Here is a 21816-nt window from a genome sequence, read left to right as displayed (position 1 = left end):
GAATTTCATTGGGCGCCTGACTCTGCACCAGTGCCCCCCTAGGGCACTGAGTGTTCAAGTTTGGTGCTGCCTTGTAGCCACCCTTGTACTTACATTTACGCCCAGAGCAGTCCTTGTTTCTGCCCTTCGAGAGCACGGGCTCACACATGCAGGGTGTCAGAAACCTGTCTGTGGTGGCTGGCTGGTCTACAGCAGTCTGCCAGAGCTCTAGTCATCGACAGATTTTTGGGCGCACCACTAAGGTGCCCTCTTGGCTCATTTATTAAGAAATCTATCACTGGAATCAATGTAGGTTCATTAATACGAGATGTTTGATACCAAACATCTTTAGTTTCATTGAAGCCATCAGGTATCTGAGAAACTCGTAAATAGCAGTGTCCAGCTCATGTACGCAAAATGGCCCCCTTGTCTGCTTGTGCTATGTAAGAATCAACTTGGACATCACAGGGGCATTTCTGCTTGTGCAGTTATGTCCACACATGTGTCTAATCCGGACACCGACTCCACAGAGACCGATCAGCTGACAATGGACGTCTGCACCGCAGAAGCCATCATACAAAGTTGCCCAGCTGTCCTTTTAGGTCCCCACCTCCAGATCGTCACCTGAAGCAAGTGTCTCTGACTGCCGTGGCCTAACACCTCAAAGAACCTGAAGCCCGTGTCCCAGTGAACCGATGGGGTCTCTAGCACCCATATACCCCCATGACCTGAGCTCACCTTTGAGTTCTGCCAGACTGGTCCCCCAGTGCCTGCCTATATCCTCTTTGGAGGCAGACCGAAACAGAGTGCCTCTGACCCCCGCAAACCTCTGGACCAAAGACCACTGCACATGAGTACCACAGTCCAAATCAAACGATGGAGCATCCTGACTCCAGAGACCCTATAGACCCCAGCTCCTATTTGGGTTCGAACTGACTGCAACCCCAGTCTATGCTTGCAGCTTTTTTGCAGGAGCCTTTTTCCATTGACTTTAACGACCTGCCCAACACCAAAAAGCACAGCTATACTCTGATGCCGCAGAGCCAACCCAGGCGACCTTGGACTCTGGCCCCTTCAGGAAACTGGGTTTTTGTTGCAGTAAGTTCACTTTTTTGCTCCCTTTTTATCTACTAAAAGCTTTGTTTTAACTCGGGCAGTGCACTGAGGCCTGCTAACCAGACCTCAGTGCCAGTGTTCTTTCCTTTAAAGCAAGGTGATATCTAATAGTAACACAATTGACAAAGGACTTTAGTACCCTTGCAAGTCCCTAGTAAGGGGTACCTCTGATACATAGGGCATTGGTACTAAAGAGGGTCCCTAAGGACTGCAGCATATCTTATGCCTCCCAAAGGAACCCACACCCAAATTCCACACAGACTTCCATTGCAGGCTATGTGACATGTTGCAAACCATGAGTGAAAACATAACCTGCCATACTCCTGTGTGCCATACCAAAGACACTGCATTTAATATAATGCAGTGCAGCAGGCCTTTGAGCCCTCAGGCAGGGTGCATTATATTTTATGTGAGGATATATCTGCATGAGCCCCTGTGTTGTCTTGTTCTATTGCTCGAAGTTGCGAGTGAACAGTAACGCCATCCTGTGTGCCATGCCAGTGTCACTGCATTTAATATATGTAAGTAACCCCTACAGCAGGCCTTTTGCAGACCGCATTATATTTTATGTGAGGACATATCTGCATGAGCCAATCTGCCCCTGTGATGTCTAGTTCTATTACTAGATATTGCAAGTGAACAGGTATGTAATGGGCACTGGTCAAAACGATTAACCCATCTACATAATGGCTTCAGTGACACACATGCAGTTTGGTATCAAGCACCTTATATTCATAAACCCACACTTGATCCAGTAATGTATAATACATGCACCCAGAGGGTTCCTTACAAAACCCCATGAACTGTACTTATCCTCTAGTGTGCTGCTGACTGGTCTTGTCCAGCTTGCCACCATATACGAGTTGCTGACTCTCAAAGGTCAGGAACAGTGCCTGCTCTGGCAGGAGGTGTTTACAGCTCCTCCAACAGCAAAGCTTCTGCTGCATTTGAATATGCGAGCCTGGCTTCACACAGACCTGGAGGGTGCCACGCCCTCCTCTGATGCCCATTTGGCACCAGGACAGGCGGAAAATTAGATAGTCAGTTGTCCTATTGTACTTCCAGGGTGGACGCACCTCTGGTGGGTAGCCTGAAGTAAACATGAAAAAAAGGATTCCACCAACTTGGGTGGTGGAATTAGAAACTCCAGGGCTGGGTGATGCCCTCTCCCCACAGGAAGGGTGCATCTAAGGAATGTAGTTACACCAGGGGTAAGTAACCCCTCATTCCCCTCAACACCCCTGAATTGAGTTTTTAGGTTGCACCTGACACCAGGAAATCAGATTTGACTACTGTAAACTGAAGAAGGAAGAATGACCGAATAGAGAGAGAAATCTGAAGACCTGCACTGAAAACATTGGCACAAAACCCTGCCAGAGTGCTTGCACTTCGACCTGCTGGAATGACTTCGCAAAGAGCAGGATAGCATTCCGAAACCCCTTGAAGGGCTGCCCAGCACCTCAACAACCGGAAAAAATCTCTTTGGAGCAGAGGAGGTGCTCCCTGCATCTGCAGTGACTGAAAATCATCTGCCCGGTCCTCCGTGTTGCTGGCTGTCGGGCCCACGAAAGGAGCAGCACAACCGGAGAAGATATTCATGCTTCAGGAGGTCTGAGCCATCTCCTTGCCAAGTTTTACGATGCCATGGCCCCCAGCACCAGTATTCCTAAGTACCGGAGCAGTTGCTACAACTAAGGCTTGTTGGTGGTCCAATACGGACTCCTACAGCACAAAAATAGACCTACCGCAGAGGGGCATCAGAGAACTGAGAGTGGCCCTGCTGTCCCGGTCCCCCTCTTAACCAGGCCACCAAGACACAGAGTGAGTCTCTGACTGCCTCAGCCCAATGCCTCAAAGCACCCGTGCACATGAGCCCCACTGCAAGAGTCTTAAGGAGATGTCAGTGCCAACTGGGTCCTGAGACCCTCAAAAGCAGAGCCCACCCTTGGTTTTGGCCAGACTGGTCACCCAGTTGCCACCTGCAGGCTCTTTCTTCAGGGATTGAGAACTGCAAAAGTCTTCAGCAGGGTGACCCCTCAGGATAAAGCCCCACTGCACACGAGCCCCCCCTCTCAAAGTTAGAGGGGACCGACAGTGTCCCTGCATGCCCAAGACCCTCAAGACCAGAGCCCGCCCTTTGAGTTCTGACAGACTGCCCCCCCCCCCCCCCCCCCCCCCCCCCCCCCACACCAGCCCTGCTTGCAGCCTCGTTTCCAAAGGACCATTTCCCATCGAAGTGCTCAGGGCACTTGACGCCAAGACGCACCTCTTCACCTGGATGCCCCAGTATAGTCTGAGGTGACATGTTGGCGCTGCCTTGGAATGCGCACCTTAAGTTCAGGAGAACAGTCCTGTAAATCGTTGCTAAGTGACCCTTTGCAGTAGTTGTTTATTTCCAACAGGATAACATTACTGCTTGAAGACCACCGTAAGTGTACTTTATTGTGACTTTAAAACTGTTAACTCTAAAAGTACTTACCTAATACGATGATCCTGGTGTCCAAATTCATATAAAATCTGTGTTGTTTTTGTAAATTGGTGTTGGATTTCAATAAAGAGTGTGTGACTTGTTTACTAATTTAATGTGTGCAATATATTGCTTAACACTATCCTCTGATAAGCCTAAGCCTCTTGCCCATACTACCAGAAAAAAGAGAATTTTGGATTATTATATGTACCTCTGTAAACTAATAAGCGTTGCCTGGACTGTCTGCACAGTGTACCTCGTTTTGGTGCACTACATAGAGAGCCAGCTTCCTACATCCCCTACTTACCTTAAGTCCTGAAGAACAGTCCTGTATGTATTTTGCAAATGGTTCTGTGCATTGTATGTTTTCCCCATAGGTTAACATTACTGCGACTATAGTATTGTCTCTTTAAATGCAGAAAACCTATCTTGAAAAGTCAGAGAAGCTTTGTAGCAGTGGTATAATGTTCCACACTTCTCGGTACACAGGCTATGTAAGAATGATTGCAAGTCATGTGTACTCTATAGGCTGAACACTATGCTACCCTGATGGTGAATAACATACTAGAAGAAGTGAACCTCATTCACATAACGCAATTGTAAACAAACTTCCAGAGCACTACAAAAAGTATTTTGATGGTCTGCTATTGGACAGGTCTGCTTTTATTGATGGAAGTCCTGATCCAGTATGGTTTGCTTTTGCGTTCTCTGCATAGGAAAACAGCTGGCGTGTTTCGTCTTAGACAACTTTTTCAAGGCTGTAAGTTCAATAAGAACATACACCAGCATATTGTTCAGTAATGGAGGTACATAGAGTGTTACCTGCGTGCTTTTTGTGCCAAGATAGTTATGTTGTTGGAAGCAGCATGTCATTATACAAGACGAATAGAGTGTACTTCAAAGGACCATAGCTACATATGACAAGTCACCTTGAGACCCAAAAATTATATATCATTGTGGTACTCACCCAATAGTTTTAGGTGCTAAAGTAAAGAACTCCATAGATTCCCAAACCCGTGATAACACATGTTCAAAAGTGAAAGAAGAGAAAAGGAATATGTGAAAGAGGCAGGAACAGAAACTGATAAGAAGAAATTAATAAACGTGAGAGGTAAATATGTCAATTGTGATTTGAGTCATCGTGAACATGTCTCCCAGTCAGTGTCTCATGCGCAATAACCAAAAAACCTTCGTAAAAAAGATACCTGAACAAAGTAACAAAAACCGAACAGTCAATGGGGAACAAGAGGGCCCGGCACAGTAAAAGGGAACTTTCAGAGGAAGAAAAAGCGTAAGTGGACACGAATATAAAGGAATCAATGCGTTTGTGGCTGCAAGCAATCAATGCAGATTAAAGGACGTATGTTAGAGGCTACATACCTACAAGTGCCCAAAACTCAAAGTAATGCCCTGTTCGGAGGATCAGGGTGAGTCCATAATAATAAAAAAAAGTACTGTAGAAGAGAAAGGAATAGAGAAAATAATCACGTAAAATGAAAGCCAAATCATGAAACAGTAGCATACAGAATGTACATGTGTGGCAATCTAACAATTGAATAGTCAAACCGCGTAACTAAGATGACCGACCATCAAATAAATGTACCCTTATGCCTACCATCAGGACACTGCATATCGAAAAAATTATACCAATGTTATAGTACATTTAATTTAAAGGGCAGTTTCAAAAGGCACATCCCTGGGTCGGTGGATGCACAAACCAGCGTTTAGTAATGCAGGACCATCATAAGCCATGGGTATACTTAGAGCTGAGGGAAAAAACGTTATCAGAAAGTTGCTAGCTTGTTAAAAGTTTTTTTTTAAAAACAAAAACTGTCAAAGTAGCCATATAGTCTAGAATATAAACGTACTAGAGTAACCGGCACGGCATGTGTGTCCCGAAGCGTGAGTCCGTCAGCCCAAGTTTATCATTTTAAATGTGGAGTAAGAGTCAATGATGGACATAAAGGCCATTGTAAAAACTGCCCGAAATGGACGCCATCTTTGAAGGGTATACTGTTGAAACCCTTACCAAAATAGCCTATAAGTAACCCAGCAACCAAAGTTATTGGAGCAATATCTGTTAAAAGAACAGCCCCTACCCAAATCGAGGTGATAAGTGTGTGACCTCGTACTTCCAAATTGGTTGTATGACATGGTATAGTTGTGTTTTCATTTTATACTGATGTGTTCATAGTTGATGGTGAACGCAATGGTACACAAGTGCAGTCGACAAACATAGTTACAAGTAGACAGAAAAGTAACATATTTGAACAAAAAAGGACATAGAGAAAAGAGTCTGGCAGCCTGAAAGATGGAAATAAATTATAAGCCCTAAATATTAAGTGCAAGGAGACCCCAAATTAAAAGAGAAAATAATTAAGCTTTACATTCCTTGAACAATTTCACACAAGGCAATCACTTAATTCACAATGCTAACGTGAGTATATGGCATATACTGAAGCGAGTTTGTATAAGCATTTCGATGAGATCTAATAGCCAACAGTACATCATTGGAAGTTAATTATATTTCACGTAAGTATCGTCAAGAATGATGGTTACACATACAAAAAAATCGTCATAAGATAGTGAAATGATCATAGAAAAACGTGGCTGGGAGCCTGTTAGATCTACTAGAATAGGGATTCCACAGTATGAAGATCAAGAGGAACCGAAATGATAGGGAAGTGAGCACATTAATCCTAATTTAATTTCAACAAAGCAGTCCCTTAATTCAATATGCTCTCATGAGTACATCGCATGTACTAAATAGTCTTTCTAAATTCCGTAACATATTTACATAGGCATTTCTGCTCAATACAATATGAGCCTACAGTACACAACATAGAGCTGGAAACAAACTTTACATGAGAAATCATGTCGTCTGTGAGACATAAAAACATGCAGTTTGAGAGGTGACCATCTAGATTATTACTAAAGACATTCTTCATTGTTTAATATGAGTACTTTTGTAAAAGTTCATTGCAATTAAAAGTTGAAAAGTAGTTACCTGATCAAGAAGATCTTGGTGCCTAAAATAATATACAAATCTGTGTTATTTTTATAAATTGATTTCAGATTTCTTTATTAAGTGCGGGTCGCAATTTTTGACTGTGTGTATACAATTAAAGCTCAACACTCCCCTTTGATTACCCTAAGTTGCTCAACCACAGTACCACAAAATAGAGCACTTGGGATTTTTGAAGAAAACTCTGTAAACCAATAAGGGTGGCCTGGACACACTACACAGTGTACTTGTTTTAGTGCACTGTATAGAGAGCCAGCTTCCTACACTGAGACTATTACCAAGATACCAGTAGTAGAGATGAAAGTGAAGGTGGCCCTGCTAATAAGAGAGATCTCTTCAGGGCTACTGATATAGGAAGAAAGGTGTAGGTATGTTTGCTTAGGCTTTTAGGTATCAATTAATGGATAATTCCAGCCAGCACAATTAGATGGGATAAATATGTTTGCAACATTAGGACACTTTTCTTACTTTGCACTTTTTCACTCCTTATTTATAGGGTACCTACGAACCAGGGAAGCGTCATTGGTTGAAGGTGAAGAAGGATTACTTGAATGAGGGTGCCATGGCAGACACCGCTGATCTTTCAGTTCTAGGAGCATTTTACGGACAAGGCAGTAAAGGTGGGTGTACATGCTTATGTGAATAATAATCTGTTGCTTGAAACCCAAGTCATAACTTGACTCGGATGGCTAGGCAGCAATAAACCACCTCTGCCATACCAAAACCACCAGGTGGGTATAAGCCAATGCACGCCTGAGATTGCTGTGTGTGTTCTAAACTGAGTTTTCATCCTAAAGAATTACCGGGGCTGTTTTGCAGCATGAATCCTTCTGGATTCACTATGCTGTGCATTATTCCGCGGTCTAGTGGTTGGGTCCGGAATCGTAGTCTTTTCTTTCTTTTTGGTGTACTTCCCGTGACGTCGGGAAGCTCCCACCTTTGTGCGCCATCTTCAGATTATTTTTTCCGCCGTTGGGTCTGGATCGTCACCGAGAGGCTCCAGAGTTTTTTGGAGAAAAGAAGAGAAAAAAAGCAAAACTTGCACAGAAAAGATTGGAGAAGAAACAGAAGAACAAGCTCACCAAGACGGGACGACGAAGAAGGAGCAGAACTTCGAGATCTTCGACGTCCAATGGAGAATACGCACACAGGGGGCCCCTTGAGCGCAGAAATGGACAAAACACCCTTTAAATTCTGCCGTAACTGCCACCACAAATACACGCAGAAGGACCAGCAGCCGGTCTGCAACCTCTGCTTACTGGTCGACCACGAGAGCAAGGATTGCAATGACTGCTCCACCTTCACCCCAAAGACACTCAGGGTTAGAGAGAGACCGAGGAGAGCCAACTACAACATCCAAGGCAAAGGCCAACCTCTGTCGCTTCGGGACCTGGGCCTCTCCATCGACGAAGAGGACAACCTCGCCGAGGGACCAGATGACTACACGGTTGTAGAGACCGATAAGAAGGCACCAAAAGAGGTAGGAGAGACGTTGACCCCTAAACCCCCAACAGACTCTCGAAAAACAGAGTCGAAGTCCCCGAAAGGAGCACTGGTGCCGAAAACCTCGACGGCCGCAGCTGCATCCAAGGACAAAAACCCCAGCGGATCCTTCGAGAAGGACTCCCAGGCGGCGAAGACCGGCGAAAAGCCAAGGTCGTTGAAGCTTGTCCCCGAAAAGGACCGCTCTACTTCGAAGGAGAAGGGCCCGAAGGTCGCTTCGACGTCGACGACTAAGTCGAAGAGATCGGCCGAAACGCTCGACGCCGAGCATGTCGTCGAGATGGAGAGAAAAAAGAGAAGGCTCGAGGCCGAAACGGAGTACATCCTGCAAAGGAAGAAAGAGTTCGATGAGAAAATGAAGAGGTTCACGAGTCCGTCGAAGGCGCCGACGACGATCGTCGAAATAGAAGAGGAGTTTGATGCCGAAGAGCTGCCGAAAACTCCCGAGCCCTAGAAACACCTCGATGAAGAGGGCTTATACTATGAAGAAGAAGGCGACAATGACCAGCGAACGAATATCGGCTCGGCATCCTCGATGACACAAGACCTGGAATGGCAGGACATCGTCTCCGAAAATCCGGAAGAGCCCACGGAGACTTATCCTTCGAGGCTCTCTCCACCAGATGATATTGGGGCCTATAACATGGTCATCAAGAACGCGGCAGCGGCCTATGGAGTCAAGTTGGAAGAGGAAAAGCCTAAGGCATGTTTCCTTTTGAAGACCCTGCTCCCCACTCAAACAAAGAGTCAGTTCCTCCCCATGCTTCCGAGTGTCATGGACCAAGGGAGGGAGGCGTTCAAGGACCCGGCCACCTGCAGGTCTGTGACACCGAGAACTGAGAAAAAATACAAATACTCTTCTCAGGATCCTCCCTACATCAAGGGATCCGTCACAGCGGACTCCATTATTGCGGCGACTGCCAGAAAAAGGGCTAACATCCCTCCGACATCAGGCTCACCACCAGTCAAAGAAAGCAGGAGAATGGACCTGACTGGGAGAAAAATAGAGAGAAATGCAGCAGTACACTGGCACATTGCAAACTCAAATGCCCTACTGAACAGACACCAGTAACAACATTGGGACAAAATGGGGCAACTGCTCAAGCACCCCCCAGAGGAATACCAGCAAAGGGCAGCACATCTGGTGGAAGAAGGGGAAAATATAGCAAATGCTTGTCTGAAAACAGCCTTGGATGGGGCTAACCCATCCAGCAGACATATGATGATAGGAATCACAGAAAGAAGGCAGGCCTGGTTTAGGATCTCAGGGTTCAAGCCAGAAGTGCAAAACTTCAATGGAGAGACACTGTTCGGGGCACCAGTGAATGAGAAACTCACCCAGCTCAAGAAATAAAATGAAACAGCAAGGTCCATGGGGGCCTTACAATTCAGAGGGATGAGAAGGGGTACCCCGACACGGAGACCAAACGGAAGGGGAGGAAACCAGCCGGGAACGTCGCACCAGACATTCCAGCAGGTGCACCAGGGCGACAACCAATCCCAGCAGGGGCAGCAAAAGCAAACCTGGCAGTACCAGCCTCTGTGCCAGTCCTTTTGCGGGAGGGCGAATGGACGAGGGCATGCAAAAAGAGCGGGCCAATAGCCCACCTCTAAGTGACTCCGTCACGCAAAACCTTCCCACCCACACGACCCCTCCGAGGGTGGAGCACAACAAGACCAATAAGGGATAGTTACACGGACCAAACATCGACGAACATGTAACACCAGTGGAAGGCAGACTAAGACACTTCTTCCAGGAGTGGAAGAAGATAACTACAGACAAATGAATACTCAACGTCATACAGTCCGGTTACTGCATAGAGCTGGAAAAGAAACCGCCAAGCAGAAAACCGAAAAGGAAGGCACATTCAGGAAAAGAACTAGCGCTACTCCTAGAGGAATCACAAGAACTCCTCCGGAAGGAAGCAATCGAACCAGTTCCATTCAGAGAAAGGAACTAGGGAGTGTACTCAAACTATTTCCTAGTTCCAAAAGTGGACGAAACGCTAAGACCCATCCTGGACCTAAGGTTCCTAAACAAATACATAAAGACACAAAAGTTAAAAATGACATCCCTACAAGAGGTCATTCCTCAGATAAGGGACGGAGACTTCATGTCCACCACAGACCTCAAAGATGCCTACCTGCACATCCCCATGAACAGGCAGCACAAACATCTACTAAGATTTACTATCAACAAAGAACACTACCAGTTCACAGCCCTAGCCTTCGGACTAAAGTCTGCACCAAGGGTGTTCACAAAATGCCTCGCAGAGAAGTGATTCACGTATACCCTTACCTCGACGACTGGCTAATAAAAGCAAGTTCACACAGGACATGCAAGGAACACGCACAGCGGCTCACAGAGACCCTGACAGACCTAGGATTCTCCATACACTGGGAAAATCCTCAATGGAACCAGAGCAAGTGAAGATCTTCCTAGGAGCACAGATCCACACCATTCAGAGCAAGGTGTTCCCCAGCGACAAGAGAACACTGGCCCTGCTGATGGAGACACCCCACTACCGGAAGGGATGAGCTCTGACATTGAGGACAGCAAGCAAAATCATGGGGATGATGGCGTCCTGCATACACCTGATCCCCAATATACGGCTCCACATGAGACCATTCCAGGAATGGCTGCAACAGCAATGGTCACAGGCCACAGGAAGTTGGGAAGATCTAGTGGTTGAAACGCACGCAGTGCAGGAGGAGATTACATGGTGGAACAGGGAGAATATAACAAAGGGGAAGCCCTTAACACCACCAAGCCCAACAGTGACCATCACCACAGACGCATCAGATGGGCTGGGGAGCACACATGAACAAACTCAAGGTGAGGGGTCTGTGGACTCCAGCGGATGCGGTCAGACACATCAACTACCTGGAACTGAAGACTGTGTTCCTTGCCCTAAAGGCATTCCAGAAAAAACTGTACAACCAGAGAGTGTTGATACAAACAGAGAACATGACAACGATGTTCTACATCAACAAACAGGGAGGAACACAATCTGTTGCACTGTCAAACCTAGCGCAGGAAATATGGAGATGGTCCATTCCACTCAAAATAGACCTGCTAGCCATACACCTACCAGGGAAGGACAATGTGGAAGCAGACTGGCTCAGCAGACGGACTTCAGCATCCCACATGTGGGAGCTCAATGCACAGGAAACGCAAAAGCTATTCAGGAGGTGGGGAACACCGACAATAGGCCTATTTGCAACACACCAGAATGCAAAATGCCGACACTTCGCATCCAGGCAACCAGAGGAGCGATCCCAGAGGAGTGCCCTATGGATAAGCTGGTCGAAAACATTTGCCTACACTTTTTCCTCGATACCACTGATACACAGAGTACTCAACAAGTGCATAACCAGCTACATGGCACTGATCCTGGTGGCACCCCAGTGGGCGAGGCAGACCTGGTACTCACAGATAATGGAAATGGCACAGGGTGCACCCCACAAGTTCGGGAAAAGGAAAGACTTACTCTCCATGCAAAACGGAGAATTACTTCACCCAGAGCCAGAGAGCCTCAGCCTAGCAGCATGGCTCCTGAAGACGTAGAGTTTGCACACCTAATGCTAACTGAGAGCACCCTGCGGGTGCTGCGAGAGGCAAGGAGACCTAGCACACGAAGGTGCTATGTGGCAAAATGGAAGAAGTTCACACAATGGTGCAGCAAGAAGAAGCTACACAAGAAGATAACAAGGAAATCAACGGTGCTGAGATATCTCACGCACCTGCTGAAAGCAAAACTAAGTTCATCCTCGCTAAGAGTACACCTAGCAGCGATAGTAGCCTACACAAGAGAAGAAACAGGGAAGAGCTTCTTTACATCACAGATAGTGAAGAGATTCCTGGAGGGGGCAAAGAGGATCTCACCACCAAAGAGGATGCCGCTACCGTCATGGAACCCTAATTTAGTCCTAACAGAGCTCATGAAAGCGCACTTTGAACCCATTCATAAGGCCTCCCTACAAATGCCGACTATGAAAACAGCCTTCCTGGTGGCAATCCCCTCGCTATGCAGGGTGAGCGAACTACAGGCGCTAACGCTACATGAACCCTACTTCAATATACACAATGATAGGGTGATGATGAGAACGGACCCACACTTTATGCCAAAGGTGGTGTCAAGGTTCCACATCAAGCAAATGGTACAAATACCAAGCTTCTTTCAGAAACCGGCCACAAGCGCAGAGAGGGCACTGCACACTCTGGACACTAGAAGAGCAGTAATGCACTACATAAAAAGAACCAAGGAGCACAGGAGAACAAAGCAGTTCTTTGTGTCCATCGCAAGCAGTTTCCTGGGTAGACCAGTAACAAAGTGAACCATCGCACGATGGATCGCACAAACTATACAATTCTGCCACAGACAGGCAGGCCAAGAACTAGCAGAAGGGGCACGAGCCCACTCTACCAGGAAAAAAGGAGCAACAATAGCCTTCCTGGCTAACACACCCATTCAAGACATATGCCTGGCGGCAACATGGCTTCAGTGCACACGTTCACTAAGCACTACTGTGTGGATATACAACTGAACAAGGAAGCACAAGTAGGACAGAAGGTGCTTCAACATATATTCAACCATCAACGCTCATCTTCCACCCAGCCGCCACAAACATAACAAACCGCAACAAAGTCTATGCACAGCATAGTGAATCCAGAAAGATTCACGCTGCAAAACTAATAGTTTCTTACCTGTCGGTGTAGTTTTGCAGCTTAAAGATCTTTCTGGATTCACTAGCGAACCCACCCACCTCCGCTAGAAAGATGAGGCAGGAAAAGAAGATAGTAATACAAGGACAATATAGAAACAGACACCTTAAAGAACAAAGCGGAGAAATCACTTACTTGAAAAAGAAATAGAGAACATTGCCAAAGGATTCACAAACAGAACACAAAAACAAGAAAAAAGAATCCGAAGATGGCGTCCACAGGTGGGAGCTTCCGCAGGAAGCGTGCCGACGACACAGGAAGTACACCAAAAGGTGGGACGTCGACGCCCCACCTGGGCTACGAAAAAAAAAAAAAAGAAAGAAAAGACTACGATTCCGGACCCAACCACTAGACCGCGGAATAATGCACAGCATAGTGAATACAGAAAGATCTTCAAGCTGCAAAACTTCACCGACAGGTAAGAAACTATTTCTTATCACCTAATAGTTGTATTTTTCATTAAATTCTGTCCCCACACACCAAAGTCAGCATGCACTAGCGTGTTGCGGTGTCAAGTCTTATTACTGACTGACTTCTTGTGCAATGTGTGTGCAGTGCAAGTCCCCCCGAAGATACCCCTTCCCCGCCCCCCTAGCTTGCTCTATAATAGATGTGAATGCCTCTTCTCCTTGCTGCAGGTGGCATGATGTCTGTTTTCCTTATGGGCTGTTATGACCCGGATTCCCAGAAGTGGTGTACTGTCACAAAGTGTTCTGGGGGATATGACGACGCCTGCTTGGCCCGACTTCAGAATGAGCTGGACGTGATAAAGATCAGTAAGGTGAGATGTGGACATTGCTATGTCTGCTGACTACTCTTAAACCTGCCTGAAACACCCCTTCAGGGCTGGGAGATTTGTGGGAGAGCTGGCTACTGAATGAAAGTTGGGGTTTTACCTTTCCTGCTTATAGTGTACCGGGGAAATGCAGTTTGTCATTCAGAGGTTGGGTGAAATACTCTGCCCACCTCCCCTTTTTTGGGCTTCAAACAGATGTAGTTTCAGTGCTCTTTGCAACAATAAAGGTGTTTACATAGACAGTTACTTTAGTAACCGGCTGGAAACTAAAATCTTAAACTGAGCCCTGTTATAACGTAATATAAAGTTAGTCTGGAACGTACAGGCTATTTGTCGTGTTTTTTCAGTTCTATGCTACACTGAAGAATATGAGCTCGCAAACTCCCTGATCGTCATTCTTATGTGCAGATCGAAACAGAACTCGCCAAACATCTATTTTTAGATATATGAGCCTGTAGGTCAACAGGTCAAGTGAATCGGGTTGTATGTGCTCTCTCACTCCACCTTACAAACCTAATCCATGGTAGAAGAACACATCAATGGGGTGGATGCCTTTCTTTTCATGGAGTGGCAAAGCGACAAGTCAGGCCATTGGGGAAAGATGAAAGTGATGCTCATCGTATACATTCCGTAGTTGTTACTGTGGAAATGCACCACTCATCTGTACTGTTCTGTAGTCTTCTAACCCAGCATCAGATTTAACTTCAAAGCCTTAGCTATATTACATTGTAAAAATCATGTGTTCTTTTATATTCCTTTTCCCCTTTGGTTGCAGAGCTATACTTGTGGTGTCAAAAGAAAGGGCCTTTTTGGGGAATGCTCCTCTAACACTACTCACGTTGAAAAGTGTCTGCTGTTAAAACAATTTTTTTACTAAAACGAAATAGCCATGGTGCATTCCATTCCATTGTGTAGATCTACTTGATAATGCACAAATAAGTGCAAGAGATTCACTTTGGGCCCCCTTCACACATCTCTTTGGTTAGAAAAATATGTTGTAGTAAATATTGTTGTGAAAACCTATTTCATAAGGTCAAGTCAAGTCAATAAATTTATATAGCGCGCTACATACCCAGAGGGTCTCAAGGCGCTTGAAGAAGGATGGGGAATTACTTGTCAATGCAGCGCTAGAAACTGAAAGGAGGCAGGAGATCAAAACGATACCAGCGTGCAGGTCAGCTGGAGCGTATGAGCGTTAAGAGGTAGGTCATCGATCATACTTGAGGGTGGTTTCTGTTTACAGGTAGTTGCTGCTATTTCCCCCAGCAGATATAACCTTGATTTATAGGTTTGTTTACTTTATTGTTTTGTATAGAGAATGCATATAGATTGCAGAAGTGGGTGCTGGGGGAGATGTACTTTGTGTGACTTTGTAATGCCATGTCTGTCTTGCATTTGGAGTTACACCCCATTCAACAAGAGCTTCTTAAACCAGCCAGAGCTCATGTGACATTAGGTACGCCTGTAGAAAACTGGTCTTTTGCAGTGTGAAACTTTCTGGATTCACTATGCTGTGCATTATTCCGCGGTCTGGTGGTTGGGTCCGGAATCGTAGTCTTTTCTTTGTTGGTTTTTTTTTTTTTCGTAGCCCAGGTGGCCGTCTATGTCCCACCTTTTGGTGTATTTCCGGTGACGTCGGCACTCTTGGGCGCCATCTTCAGATTCTTTTTTCCGCGGTTGGGTCTGGATCGTTCCCGAAAGGGCTCCAGACATTTTTGTAGTAAGAAGAAAAATACACATTTTAGACGAAAAGATATTGGAAAGACTACAGGAGACTACATCATCGAAGAGGACGACTAAGGAGAAGAAGAACTTCAAGAACTTCGACGTCCATCGGAGAATGCACGCTCAGGGGGCCCCCTGAACGCAAGAGATGGACAACACTCCTGTCAAATTCTGCCGTAACTGCCACCACAAGTATGCACAGAAGGACCAGCACCCGGTTTGCAACATTTGCCTGCCGGTCGACCACGAGAGCAAGGACTGCAACGCCTGCTCTGCCTTTACGCCGAAGACTCTTTGAGTTCGAGCGAGGCAGAGGATAGCCAACGCCAGCATGCAGGGCAAGGGCCAGCCACCGTCCCTTCGAGACTTGGGGCTCTCATCAGACGAAGAGTACAACGTCGTCGGTGAAGACAACGGCTACACAGTCGTAGAGATCGATAACACAAAGACTCCTAAGAAGGTAGGAGACTCCACGTCCCCTAAAACCCCAAGAGACCCTGACTCTCAAAAAAACGAGGGCAAATCCTTGAAAGCGCGGACGCCGAAAGCTTCGGCGTCCGCGGCTACACCCAGGCCCAGCGGATCCTCTGAGAAGGACTCCCTGGCGCCAAGAGCTGGAGAACAGCAAAAGACGCCGAAAAACGTCCCCGAAAAGGAACGTTCGACATCGAGGGAAAAGACCCAAAGAGCACTTTGGCACCGTAAAGGACCCGAAAGCCAGCTCGGCACCGAAACCTTCGATGCCGAAGGTCGGCTCGGCGCCGAGCTATCCGCCAAAAAGACCGGCCGAACCATTCGACACAGACCACGCTGCCCAAATGGAAAAAAAGAAGAGACGGCTTGAGGCCAAGATGGAGAACATCCTGCACCGGAAGAAAGAATTCGACGCCAGGATGAAGAACTACTTGATCCCGACGAAACCCAAGCCAAGCGTCATCGCACCTGGCGTTCCTACAAGCCCACCAGGTCGACACACAGACACAGCAGTGGCAACAGAAGCAGTCCTGGCAGTACCAGCCAAGAGGCCAGTCCTTTCGCGGGAGAGGGAATGGACGTGTTCAGAATAAGAGAGCGGGTCAACACCCCCCCTCTAAGTGACTTAAGCAAGCTCCATGTGCCTACCCAAGCAAAAACTCCCAGGGTGGATCACAAATACCACAGACAGGAGTCGCACGAAGTAAACACCTGCGAGCATGTAAGACCAGTGGGAGGAAGACTAAAGCACTTCTTCCAGGAGTGGAAGAGAATAACCTCAGACAAATGGGTACTCAACATCATACAGTTCGGGTACTGCATAGAGTTTGGAGGGAAACCAACAAACAGAAAGCCAAAAAGAAGGGCGCTAGCACGAAAAGAGCTAGAGCTCCTCCAAGAGGAAGCAAAAGAGCTCCTACAAAAGCAGGCCATAACACCATTACCTTACAGAGAAAGTAACAGGGGCTTGTACTCAACATACTTCCTGGTACCAAAGGTAGACGAAACAAAGAGACCCATTCTGGATCTAAGGTTCTTAAACAAATTCATAAGGACGCAAACATTCAATATGACCTCCCTGAAAGAGGTACAACCCGAATTGCAAGGCGGGGACTTCATGGTCACCATAGACCGCAAGGACGCCTACCTGCACATCCCAATGAACAGAGAGCACAAGCATCTGCTCAGATTAGTCATCGACAAAGACCACTACCAGTTCACAACACTGGCGTTCGGCCTCAAAACGACACCAAGGGTCTTCACAAAGTGCCTCGCTACAGTCGCAGCACACCTACGAAGAGAAGGAATACACGTATAACCTTACCTGGACGACAGGCAAATAAAATCAAGCTCATACAGAACGTGCAAGCAGCTTGCACAGAGAGACAAACACGCTGATGAACCTGGGATTCTCCATCCACTGGGGGAAATCCTCAATGGAACCAGAACAAATAAAAATCTTCCTGGGAGCTCAGATCGACACCTTACAAAGCTAGGTGTTCCCCAGCGAGAAGAGAACAATAGCGCTGGTGAAGGAGGCGCAGCTCTACCAGAAGGGGCAAGCTTGGACAGTGAGGACGGCAAGCAAAATCATGGGCATGATGGCATCATGCATACAGCTAGTGCCAAATGTACGGCTACACATGAGACCTTGACAGGAATGGCTACAAGAGCAATGGTCACAAGTTACCGGTCGTTGAGAGGATCTAGTGGTTGTAACGCACTTCGTGCAGAAAGAGATGGCATGGTGGAACATGGGGAATATACAAGGGGAAAGCCTCTGACGCCACCAACGCCAACAGTGACCATCACCACAGACGCATCCCAGAAGGGTTGGGGCACTCACATGGAGGAACTCCGAGTGAGGGGTCTGTGGGCACCAGCAGATGCGGTCAGACACATCCATTACCTGGAGTTGAAGACAGTTTTCCTCGCGATAAAGGCCTTCCAGATAAAACTGTACAACCAGAGAGTGTTGATCCAGACAGACAACACAACAGCGATGTTCTACATTAACAAGCAGGGTGGGACGCTATCAGCCCCGCTTTCGAAGCTAGCGCAGGAAATATGGAGATGGGCCATCCCACTCAAGATAGACCTGCTAGCCATACATCTACCAGGGAAGGACAATGTAGAGATAGATTGGCTCAGCAGACAGACATCGGCATCCCACGAGTGGGAGCTCAATGCACAAGAGATAAGGAGGCTGTTCGACAGGTGGGGAACACCATCGGTGGACCTATTTGCAACACACCAGAATGCAAAATGCCCGAAACTACGCATCCAGGCAGCTCGGGGCGGGCTCCCTGGGGAATGCCCTATGGATAGACTGGTCCAGGACATTTGCTTACGCTTTTTCCCCGATACCGCTGATGCACAGGGTACTCGGCACCGCAGTGGGCCAGGCAGACCTGGTACTCACAGATCATGGAGATGACGCAGAGTGCACCCCACAGATTCGGGAGAAGGAAAGACCTAGTCTCCATGCAAAACGGAGAGGTGCTGCACCCGGAGCCAGAGAGCCTGAGCCTAGTAGTGTGGCTCCTGAGGACATAGATTTTGTGCATCTGAGACTGCCAGAAAGCACCTTGAGGGTTCTTCGGGAGGCACGAAAGCCCAGCACACGGAAGTGCTACATATCAAAATGGAAGAGATTCACACTGTGGTGCAGTAGGGAAAAGCTGCACAATAAGATGCAGAAGGACTCAACGGTGCTAAAGTACCTCACGCACCTGCTCGACAAGAATCTGAGCTCATCCTCATTAAGAGTTCACTTGGCAGCGATAGTCGCTTACACAAGAGGAGAAACATGCAAGAGTTTCTTCACGTCACAGGTCGTCAAGAGGTTCCTTGAGGAAGCAAAGAGGATCACACCACCAAAGAGGGTGCCGCCACCTGCATAGAACCTTAACCTAGTCCTAACGGAACTGATGAAAGAGCTTTTCGAGCTAATCCACAAGGCCTCCCTACAAATGCTGACCATGAAAACCGCTTTCCTAGTAGCAATCACCTCACTGCGCAGAGTGAGCGAACTACAGGCGCTAACGCTACAAGAACCCTACATCCAGATACATAATGATAGGGTGGTGATGAGGATGGACCCACACTTCATGCCAAAGGTGGTGTCTAGGTTCCACATGAACCAGACTATACAAATACTAAGTTTCTTCCAGAAACCCGCCACAAGCACTGAAAGGGCACTGCACACCCTAGACGCCAGAAAGGCAGTCATGCACTACATTGAAAGAACGAAGGAACACAGGAAAACAAAGCAGTTCTTTGTGTCCTTCGCTAACAGTTTCATGGGGAAACCAGTAACTAAAGGAACAATTGTGCGATGGATCGCCCAAACAATACAGTTCTGCCACGAACGGGCAGGACAGGAACTAACAGAGGGGACACGTGCCCACTCTACCAGGAAAAAGGTAGCAACAATAGCTTTCCTAGCTAACACATCCATTCAGGACATGTGCCTGGCAGCAACATGGGCTTCGGTGCACACGTTCACAAAGCACTACTGTGTGGATATTCAGATGAACAAGGAAGCACAAGTCGGACAAAAGGTGCTTCAACACATATTCAATAACCAACGCTCATCTTCCACCCAGCGGCCACAAACACGAGAAACCGCTACAAAGACTATGCACAGCATAGTGAATCCAGAAAGATTTACGCTGCAAAACGAACAGTTTATTACCTGTCGGTGTAGTTTTGCAGCTTGAAGATGTTTCTGGATTCACTAGCGAACCCACTATGAACAAATACCTCTAACCTGACCTATTTGCTTTCAAAAAATTGAAATCATACATACATTTATCCCTTTGTACGTGGATCTCAGGTGTATAGGGCCCTATACACCTGAGATCCACGTACAAAGGGATAAAAAGGAAAAAGAAACAAATAAATTAGCAATTTACAAACTGTGTATCATCAAGACAGAGGTATGAACATATAGTTGCAAAGATGCATTGTGACTCTCAGTTGTATTGCCTTCCCATGTTGTTTTTACTGTTCTTTGTCACTAGTATGAGTATGTATGATTTCTGTGCGAATGATGTCGAATGAATGATAGACTGCTAGCACTTTATGGTTTATATGTGGGGTTCATACCAAGTTTAGCACTGTAAACAATGAATTCCTAGCACTGAAATATCAAATCTGTAATGTAAAAAATATCAAAAAAAGTTATATTTAAAAAAAATGTTTTCTTAACTCAAGCTACAAAAATGAAAATAAATAGAAAATTAAAGAATAATATGTTTGCCTAAATACTCTTTTCAAGTGTTGCATCCTTGTGAAATGTCTAGATTCATTCAATTTTTTGAAAGCAAATAGGTCAGGTTAATGGTATTTGTTCATAGTTGTTGCCTTCTCTCCCTCCTCTAGACATCAAATCAAATTTGGGAGTACCCTTTGTTATATTTTTATGTTCACTAGCGAACCCACCCACCTACGCTAGAAAGATGAGGCTGGAGAGGAAAAGGTGGTTGGAACAGAGACAATACTTGGAAAAGAAGCCTTAGAGGCTAAAGCGGTGAAAGACTTAGTTGAACTTTGCCATACCTTCGGAAACAGAATGAACACGAGAAAAAAGAATCCGAAGATGGCGCCCAAGAGTGGGCGCTTCGGCAGGAAGCGTGCCGACGTCACCGTAAATACACCAAAAGGTGGGACGTCAACGCCCACCTGAGCTACGAAAAAAAACAACAAAGAAAATAAATTATTCGTTTTGTTTCAGTTGCCCTACACTTTTTGCCCCTTTTTTAGCTACTAGGTTCTGATTTTCGACTCTAACAGAACATTGAGGCCTGCTATCCAGACCTCAGTGCCAGTGCTCCTTCCCTAAAACAAAGTAAAGGCTAATTGTGCCACAATTGGCTAAGAACCTTTTCACCCCTGTAAGTCCCTAGTAAAAGGTACTCCAGGTACATAGGGCAGGGGTACCAAAGGGGGTCCCTAAAGGCTTTAGCTCATCTTATACCACCCTAAGGGACTCTCATACAAATTCCACATAGACTGCCATTGCAGGCAGTGTGACATAGTGCAAACCATAAGTGAAAACACAGCATGTCACACACCAGTGTGGCATGCCAAACTCACTGAATCTAATATATGTAAGTCACCCCTACAGCAGGCCTTGAACCCTAAGGCAGGGTGCATTATGTTTTATGTGAGGACATATCTGCATGAGAAGATTATCCCCTGATATGTCTAGTTCTATTTTCAGATGCTGCAAGTGAGCAGGGAAGCCATCTGACGGTATGTACTGGGCACGGGTAAAAACGAGTTCCCCCACTACATAATGGCTTCACTGAAACATATGGTGTTTGGTATCAAACACCTCGTATTAATAAACCTACACTGATTGCAGTCATGGATTTATTTATTAATGCATGTACCCATAGGGTATCCCCTGAAACCTATCATCCCTCTAGTGTGCTAGCTGTTCAGTCCAGCCTGCTGCCGCAGACCCCCAAGGGTGAGAGCCTTCGCTCTAAGGAGGTCAAGAACAATGCCTGCTCAGGGGAGAGGTGTTATCACCTCCCCAAGAAAGGCTGGTAAATTAGCATTCCAAGGCATGCGGCTTCAGAGAGCCTACCGGCTTTGAAATGCAAATCTTGCTTCTCTCACAGGAGAGGAAGTCGACCCCCTTTCTCTAGAAACATTTGGCAAGGAGGGAAAATGAGCTCTGCAGGAACCGTGTTGCACTGCCAGGCTGAGATTAAACCAAGAAGCGGGCCTGAGGGATTTGTTGAGGGCCAGCATACATGCCCAATCGAAGTCGAAATAGAAGAGTATGCAGTTCCTAATAAGGCAGGCGAAGTGAAGTCAGCCAAAAAGGGAATATTATCCCTTAGAGGTGGAGGGAAAGGGGGGGAATCCCTCCTTACGGAATTAGGGCCCTCACACACCCAGCCAGCTGGGTGTCATGCTTCATCTTGGGGCTTGCTCCTCGTCAGGTCGGTGCTGCAATACCTAACGGGCTCCCTATGAGGTCTCTTTGG

General features: G+C 46.6%; 1 protein-coding gene across 2 annotated transcripts in view; it reads left to right on the top strand.

The window, feature by feature from the left end:
• LIG3 (DNA ligase 3) overlaps positions 1 to 21816 on the top strand; it is a 254312-nt gene that overhangs the window by 128308 nt on the left and 104188 nt on the right. For both annotated transcript variants that reach the window (XM_086954719.1, XM_086954721.1), the window contains exons 14-15: positions 7084 to 7207; positions 13455 to 13597. In XM_086954719.1, the coding sequence (XP_086810845.1) occupies positions 7084 to 7207; positions 13455 to 13597 (267 nt within the window). The remainder of the gene's footprint in view (positions 1 to 7083; positions 7208 to 13454; positions 13598 to 21816) is intronic.

The sequence above is a fragment of the Lissotriton vulgaris genome, chromosome 2_1 (genome assembly GCF_964263255.1).
Source record: "Lissotriton vulgaris chromosome 2_1, aLisVul1.2, whole genome shotgun sequence".
NCBI lineage: Eukaryota > Metazoa > Chordata > Amphibia > Caudata > Salamandridae > Lissotriton > Lissotriton vulgaris.
The sequence above is the reverse complement of the archived record's forward strand: the minus strand, read 5'-3'. Positions and strand labels throughout refer to the sequence as shown.